Below are 8,369 nucleotides of genomic sequence, written 5' to 3'. Positions count from 1 at the left end.
TTGTTTTTCCGCTTAATAATAGGGGGTTATAAGTAATAAACAATATTTTGGACCGTGTGATAATTTCTCTAACAAGTTTAGGAATATAAAAATTATTCACAGAACCGAACAAAGAACAAGGAACGTATATAGATTTACAATCTTTTAAAAAAAAATAAGTTTCTCTATAATTTTTTATTTATTTTTCATTTCATATTAAATTTCTATATTCGTTAAAGAAATGTCTTTGTTTGGTTTGTTTTTCAGAAAAATTATTTGGAAAAATTCTCTATAAATAAATTTCAAGAATAATCAAACCAAACAAATTTTTTCAAAAAAAATCTCAAAATGTTATTTGGTTACTTACTTTCCAAAATCACACTCTCTCTCATACACATCAAATCAATCATTTTTTTTAAAACTTTCTTCTCAAAATAATTTTCTAAAACTATTTTTAAAAAAAAGCAAACCAAATAAATTTTTATCCTTTTTATTTAAAAAATTACTTTACAAACACAAACCAAACACACCAGTAATATTTGGTAGATAAGAGAAGTCAGCCTATTGATGAATAAGATAAGCCCAATGCCATCTTAGGGCTGGCAGTAGAATTTGGTGGGCCTATTAGGGTTTTTGTTTCTGCAATTCAGTAGAGAGAGAGAGAGAGAGAGAGAGAGGTGTTATATATGCCTTCACTTTGCTAGGGTTTTTGGTCGCCTCTTCCCCAATCTTCCCCGAGAGCGAGCGAGAGAGAGAGAGAGAGAGAGAGAGATATGAAGACGATACTGTCGTCGGAGACCATGGACATCCCAGATGGGGTGAAGATCAAAGTGAAGGCGAAGATGATCGAAGTGGAGGGCCCAAGAGGAAAGCTGACACGCAACTTCAAGCATTTGAACTTGGATTTCGAGCTGATCACAGATGCGGAAACGGGGAAGAAGAAGCTGAAGATCGATGCATGGTTCGGATCTCGCAAGACCACAGCCGCCATTCGCACCGCTCTCAGCCACGTCGATAATCTCATCAAGGGAGTCACCAAGGGCTACCGCTACAAGATGCGATTCGTCTACGCTCACTTTCCCATCAACGCTAGCATCACCAACACCAACAAGTCCATCGAGATCCGCAATTTCCTTGGCGAAAAGAAGGTTGGTTATTCCTCTTCTATTTCTCACCCATTTCCCCTTTTTTTGTATACTAATACAAATAATCTCTTATGTGATTAACAAATGATCGATTTCAGAGCTAGGTGTTATGGTGTACATGTTGGGCTATAATTTTATATTTTGGTATATTTATTAAGAATGCCTCTTATCATTTTCTTCAACAAGTTTGTTCTGTTGTGGGTTTTTGCTTGTTTAATTATGATGTTTTGAAAAGGTGATTTGTTTTTTTGCATGATTTACTTACTGTATCATCACCGATGTTTTTCATGTTATTACAAGCGTTAGATCAAGTGAATTTCTGAAAAGAAAAAATCTGAAATGTTGCTAAGATTAAACGAAATGTTTATTAAATGCCAAGTTTGCTGTGTACAGAAGTTGATCAATGTTAAGTCAGTGTGATTTTCAGCGAGTTCAGTTTATTCAATGGATTCATTGTCACGAAAATTATGATCTTGTCACAATATTACATGTTTTTGTTTCCCATTATTTTGCTGTTTTCCTAATCTATCGGAAACTGGATGGTATCTAATGTGATTCATATGGATTGAAAATATGGGGGTTGTAGCAGTTTCCATTGTTCTACAGCTTTTGCCTCAACAAGCCTCCCTGATTCACCTGTGTTTATTGGGAATATTCTTCAATGACAAGTGAAAACTTGATTTTGTTATGAACTTTTTTTTGTTAAAGTATGATTTTATACATAAAAGGGGAAATAGTAGAATGTTATATATATGTATACAATCATACATTATTCAGTTGTGCATATGAACACAATGATGATGCCAGTCAAACAATATACCAGAATGGATGCATTGATAGCTTGTGTTGTTTTATGCAATTACAAAGGAGGTTCATGTATGTACGTTTATATGAAAGTTATGACCAATTGAATTTTCAGTTTGTAGTCTTAAATGTGTTTCCACTGATTTTTTTTTTTTTTTTCCATCAGGTGAGGAAAGTTGATATGCTTGAAGGGGTTTCCATTCTTCGGTCTGAAAAAGTTAAGGATGAACTGGTCTTGGATGGAAATGATATTGAGCTTGTCTCTCGGTCTGCTGCCCTGATAAACCAAGTACGTACGCCTTCTCTCTTTCTCATGCACATGTACTAACATGATCCGATCAATTCCTACTTTTGTATTCTTCTGATTAATGCTGAATTATTGGCCTTTTTGACATTGTTATCTCTATTTGTTTGGTCAGAAATGCCATGTTAAGAACAAGGATATCCGGAAGTTCCTTGATGGTATCTATGTCAGCGAGAAGGGAGCAATAGCCGAGGAAGAGTGATTATTATGTAGTAGCTATACATGGTGGTTTCTTTTTTTAACGTATCAGGTAGATGTGTTCTTGTTTAGCTTGAAGTTCAATTTTGTTTTGTCAAGAGTTAAATGCTGAATATGACAATATGTTTGGTTTACTACCATTCATTCATAATATTCTCGGTGTTTCCTTGAATGGGTTGTTTTTGCTGGATTTTTGAAGCATGTTGACTACAAATGATTTGATTGCCATGGAGCTTTAAATTATTATTTGTTGACGGTGAATGTTAAAAATTTGAGCTATTGTTTGGTGATATTTCATTGAGCAGTTGCCAAAGTACTTACATTTGTGAGCTCTACATTACATTGTGTAGTTGGTTGCTCTTTACTATCATGCTTCTGATTTTCATGTATAAAGAAGAATTGTAATGCAATATAAGCTCTGCACAGGTCGTCATTTGGTTGTCTTCCTGAGAAGTTAAAACCATATGATGTTTCCTATCTCAGCTATCATACATATCTCAGCCGTAGGTGAGGCTGTGTGAGACTAGCGTTATTCACAAGTGCAGTGCATGCAAGGCTTAAATTTGCTCCCAAGATGGATTTCTCTTTTTGTCCGGCTTGGACACTAATCACAGATCTTACTCCAATCATTGGAGAATGGAAAAAATTGATGATTTTGGGCATGCATTTTCTTAGATGATTCAAGGAAAAGAATTTAAAGTGTTTTGCATGTAATGTATGCAATTTTGCATGTGCAGTTTTGTAAATATTATGGTCACAAACATGCTGTCTTCAAGTGCAGTTTGAAAATTGCGATGTCAAATTTGCTCTACCGTACATGTCATAAATTATAGGGGAATTAGGGTATGTCGGTGCCTAATAAAAGTGAACAAAAAAAAAGAAAAAATAAAAATAGGGAGAAAGTACAATGTAAATAAAATAAATGAATCAAATTAAATCAAACCAAATTAAATCAAGTCTTAAGTTTCATAAGATGAGATTAGTTACATAAATCTTTTTTCTCCACTTAATTCTATCTAAGGTCATTTCGTTAGTCAAATTAAGAAGATTTGTATTTCTATTTACTATACTAGTTCACGTCAATTTAGGTCTACTGCTTCCGTTAAGATTGTCATCTACCATCACTATATTGCATCTCTTCACTATTGTCATTCTCAACTTAGCATCCTCATTTCAATAACACTTATCTTCTCCATATATTGTTTCTTAGTTATCTAATATTCTGTCCTATACAATATTATTGGTCTAATAGCTGTTCTATAAAAAATTTTTTTTAGTCTAATGGGTACTGGATACTCGTTTATCGCACAGTAAAGGAGAAGGGTTGTGTATTAGGTAGCTTACAGCCAATACATAAAAAAACTGTTTGGATCCTTTATGACATGGAGCCAAATAAAATAAGTAAACAAAAAAGGAAAAAAAATAAAAAAAAATAGGAAGGAAAATAGACACGGGGACAAAAATAAAATAAAAAGGAAGATGGAGAAAGTAGACAGGGGAGAGAGAGAGACTGCATGAATGAACAAAAAGAGAGGAAAAGAAGGTGGGTGAGTAGGTAGGAGAGAGAAAAAACATGAGTGAACAAAAAGAGAGGAAAAAAAGGTGGGTAAGTAGGAGAGAGAAAAAGCACGAGTGAATAAAAAGGAGAAAAAGAAGGTAGGTGAGTAGGAATTAAAGATATCTTGATCGTAAAATGAATTTGGAAATTAATTTTAGTCATTGATATTAGGAGTGAGCAGCGGATATATCGATCCGTCAAAATCGACCAAACCGAACCGATTCGCCGCATTTTGGACGGATGGGTGATGACGAGCGGACGGTTGCGGATTGATTTTCTCCAATCTGCCAATCTGACGGACGGATGGCGGATTTGAGATTCATTTGGCCGTAACCGAACTGCCAAACCGCAAGCATCCCTTATAATTTATAAGACTTTGTGTTTTCATTTTGTTTAAATATTCTGTTTGTGTTTTCAATTGAAAAAGAGTTTAAATATTCTGTTGAAAAAAAGTTTTCAACTTGAATATCTTTTTTGAATTGAAAAAAATAAACGTATTATTTATCTATATTTTTTTGTTTTTAAATCTATCTCTAAAAATAATAAATAGAAAATATGATATATGTTGATTGATTTTTGTTTTCAAAAACAGATATATATGTAACAATACAGAGAGATACAATCTCTACTACTGCTCTGTTAATGGATTTGGTGGTTTAAATTGTTATATTTTAAGAACTAAAGATTGTAATACTTTATATGAATGAGACATGCTGTGATTGTAGTGTATGGATGAAGCATGCAGTGATTGTGATATTCTAAAATTTTAAACTTTCTTGCTTTGGATGAGGCATGCAGTGATTGTAATATTTTTTTAAATAATACTTTTTTCTTCTTTTTTTGAGAAAGTGCACAAGTTGAATTATGTTGAAAATTTATAAAATTTTAAACCGCCAAACCGATTCGCATCCATTCGCCAAACCGCCAAACTGCTCAATTCACATCCGCCGGATTGGCGGACGGATGCGGATTGATTTTCTCCAATCCGCCAATCTGGCGGACGGATGACGGATTGGAGGTTCCGTAGCCGTAACCGACCCGCACCCACCCTAATTGATACAAAATGTATCTTTTGAGATATTTTAACACATTTTAAAATGCAGTCAAAGTATATAGATTTATAGTATTAAAAAGTAATCAGTTTGTTTGGTTTCAGTTTTCAGAAAATTTTACTCTTTTATTTTTCGTATTTGAATGTTTTCAATAAATTTTTTAAATATTTTAAGCAATTTTTTAAAAAAAAATTTAGACACATCTAACATAAAAATATTTAAAAAGTATAATATTTGTGAAAAAATCTTTTAAAAAAATACACTAAATACCAAAAAAAATTAAAAAAATATAAAAATTTAGTACATTTTTTATTTTTTTGTGTATTTATTAATTTTTTAAAATATTTTTTCACAAATATTTTACTATTTAGATATATCTAAATAAGGTGTATCTAAAAAAATAAAAAAATTACTTAAAATTTAAAAAACATTCACTAAAAATAAAAAAATATGAAAAATACAAAATTTAGTTTTCAAAAAATTAAATTCAGAAACTGTAACCAACCACATTGAATAATATTTTTGATATTTAAAGTCACTTTAATCGCTCTTACTAATTATAAAAAAAAAGAAGAAGAAAAGTAACTCGGATTATTCTGTGTGTAATTTTTCTTTGTGTAGTGTTACCCTTGTTTTATATTTCATCTTAACAGCTAGCGTTCAAATGGAAACACATAAATGGTATTTACTCGAGAATAAAAACAACAGAATGGAAGCTAACAAAAGGATTCATGTCTGCAATCAGGCCGTCTTTAATTGAATCAGGAAGATTCGTCTTGTTCCACTCCTAGTTTTGCAAAGCCCCAATATTTTGTATTCGATAACATAGTTATGAATTAGAAAAAATTAGTCTAAGAGCCTTCTCTTATTTTTAATAATAGATCCATACTATTATTTTATAATGTCTAAGGTCCCTCAACCCCTGACACCCATATATCACAGAGAAATTTTATCCCCTCAAATCAAACTGCCTCTCACTCTCTTTCTCTCTCTCTGCTCTTCTCTCTCTAACGAACTCCACCTTCATAGCCGGAGTTCATCATTGTCGTCGTCTTCTCTAACTCTCTCTCCTCCGTCAAGCGAAGCTCAAAGCATCCTTATCCATGGACAATTTCACCGATATCGGAATCAAAGCATACCATGATGAAAAGACAATCCAATGGTGGGAGTGAACAACGATATCATCACCGGCAAGGCCAATGACGGAAGTGAGCCCTAGTAAGCTTCTCTTAGTTCTTCCTCCTCCGGCCCCATCCTCTACTGGTCCTGGAACAAGGTCTCTCTCTCTCTCTATCTCTCATAACTCATATACATACAAATATCTATATATATAGTATGAAATTAAACTGTTTGACAAAATACTTCTTAGAACTCCAAAACACATAACTGTGAGATTTGATTTGACAAAACTTTTCTTAGAATTGTAAAACATATAGCTATGAGCTTTGAAACTAACCTGTTTGATAAAATGCTTCATAAAAAAACAATTATAGAGAAAAACAATCACAATTTTCTTTGATTTGTTTAAAACATAGAAAAAATTGTTATTGTTTTTAGTTTCTAAGTAGCCCAATTTTCTCTGATTTGTTCAAAATATAGAAAAAATTGTGATTGTTTTTGGTTTCTAAGTAGACCAATTTTCTCTGGTTTGTTTAAAACAATCACATGTGATTGTTCTTGGTTTCTAAGTAGTCTAATTTTCTCTAGTTTATTCAAAACATAGACAAAATTGTGATTATTTTTTGTTTCTAAATAGCTTAATTATGACAACCCTCACTTTACTCTAGTCATGCTTGCATATATTACATGATCTTGTCTTCATATGTTGCATATGCAAAACTTTGATTTGTCTTGTATAAGTGTTACTTGCATGCTTTGTTCCTTGTCTGGTGTGTGTGTATAGCCTAGGTTAATCCAAGCTGAGGTCACCTTAAGCTTAGAACCATCTTGGAACCACTTTGGTTGATCTCCGCCTTCACCAAGACATGTTGGCCGAGATGTTACCTTTGCGCCTAAGTGATCTTGTTCCTGGGTTGGTGCGACCTAGACCGAGGTGTGGCACATCTAGGCCGAGGTGTGGCACAGCTAAGCCAAGTGTTGTCCTTCCTAGCTGAGATCATTGTTCCCCTACTTGCCGATGCCTTGTTCTTAGCTGAGGTCATTACCTGCCGGAGTGCCTATGCCATCTTGCTTGTTAAACACACTTTGTCATAGTCTTGTCTTTTCACTCACTCACCTTTTTTAGAAGAACCAACCAACCGTTGTCACGTGTCCGAGCTGAGTGTTAAACCAGCCGGCAGAGAGAGAGAATGCATCATTTTGTATCATATCTTGTTTTTGAGGAGAGAGAAATTCTTAGAGGATGAATAGATTTCCAAGCTTGATCCTTAGGGTTCAAACCGTTTGATTCGTGTTTTGAGGTTAGAATCTTAATCTACTCTTGTTGTTTTTATTGTTCATCTAGTTGCATTGCATGATCGAGCACGATTTGTAAGCCATGCATCGATTTAAAGTTTGGTTTTAGAAAGAGAAAGTGGTGTTCATGTGTTCTTGAAGAGAAAGCCTTGTTTGATCCGAAAGTTTGCATTAAGATTCATGTTTTTGTGTTTGTTTTCATAAAATATTCGAGTATGGGTGCCCAGGTGCATGTTTTTGAATTCATAGCATGAAATCTCAGATTTTGTAATAACAAGTTATGCTCTTTGCATTCATGTTCTTCATGATCATGTTCTTCATGTTCTTCAAAGAAAGGGAAACCCAGATTTTCCCGACTTCGTTTCCTTGAATATGGCCATCGGGACCACACCTCGGCAAGGAGGTGTGGGACCCCGGCCAAGACCTGGATGGTGCCCAGCAAGTTTTTTCCCGAGATGAGAAGCAGTGTTTTGTTTCGGTTCGACTTAGTTTTGAAGGAATGCCAAGATCATTTGCATTCATGTAAAGCATGTTTGAAAGTGCATTCAATAGACCTTGCCATGTGTTTGTAGGACTTGGACTCTCGCTTGACCCCGACGTTTGAAGAACTATGTGAGTGGTACTTTTAATAAAGTTATGTTATAAAGTTTTGATAAAGCCTTGCTTTGCTTTGTTTTGGAAAAGTATTTGTTAAGCATGAATGATTATCCCTATTTTGTGTATCAAGTGTTAGCCTTGTTTTGGATGGTAACCTTTGAAAGTCCGTACGTGCTAGAAGACTATAAGCATTTGTAGCACAACCTTTGAAAGTCCGTACGTGCTGGGGGACTATAAGCATTTATAGCACAACCTTTGTTAATGTCATCCCTTGAAACTTGATAGCCTTGAAAGACTTTGATTGATGAAGCTTGAAA

General features: G+C 34.0%; 1 protein-coding gene across 1 annotated transcript; it reads left to right on the top strand.

Annotated features, from left to right (window-relative positions):
• The first annotated feature begins 541 nt into the window (after window positions 1-541).
• Window positions 542-2,602, top strand: LOC114270516 (large ribosomal subunit protein uL6). The gene is made up of 3 exons (XM_082882016.1): window positions 542-1,127; window positions 2,095-2,217; window positions 2,348-2,602. Exons 1-3 carry the CDS (start codon window positions 753-755, stop codon window positions 2,432-2,434), a joined length of 585 nt encoding a protein of 194 aa, XP_082738142.1. The 5' UTR covers window positions 542-752; the 3' UTR covers window positions 2,435-2,602.
• Window positions 2,603-8,369: the final 5,767 nt, after the last annotated feature.

This window comes from Camellia sinensis, chromosome 8, assembly GCF_055761805.1.
Source record: "Camellia sinensis isolate YWXY chromosome 8, ASM5576180v1, whole genome shotgun sequence".
NCBI classification, from domain to species: Eukaryota; Viridiplantae; Streptophyta; class Magnoliopsida; order Ericales; family Theaceae; genus Camellia; species Camellia sinensis.
Note: the sequence above shows the minus strand (reverse complement) of the source record. Positions and strands in the feature narration are given on the sequence as shown.

Excerpts from the sequence above, each read along its gene's own strand:
- LOC114270516 (XM_082882016.1), top strand. The coding sequence starts at position 753 with ATGAAGACGATACTGTCGTCGGAGACCATGGACATCCCAGATGGGGTG. Across the intron at positions 1,128-2,094 it reads ATTTCCTTGGCGAAAAGAAG|GTGAGGAAAGTTGATATGCT; the intron begins GTTGGTTATTCC and ends TTTTTCCATCAG. Across the intron at positions 2,218-2,347 it reads CTGCTGCCCTGATAAACCAA|AAATGCCATGTTAAGAACAA; the intron begins GTACGTACGCCT and ends TTGTTTGGTCAG.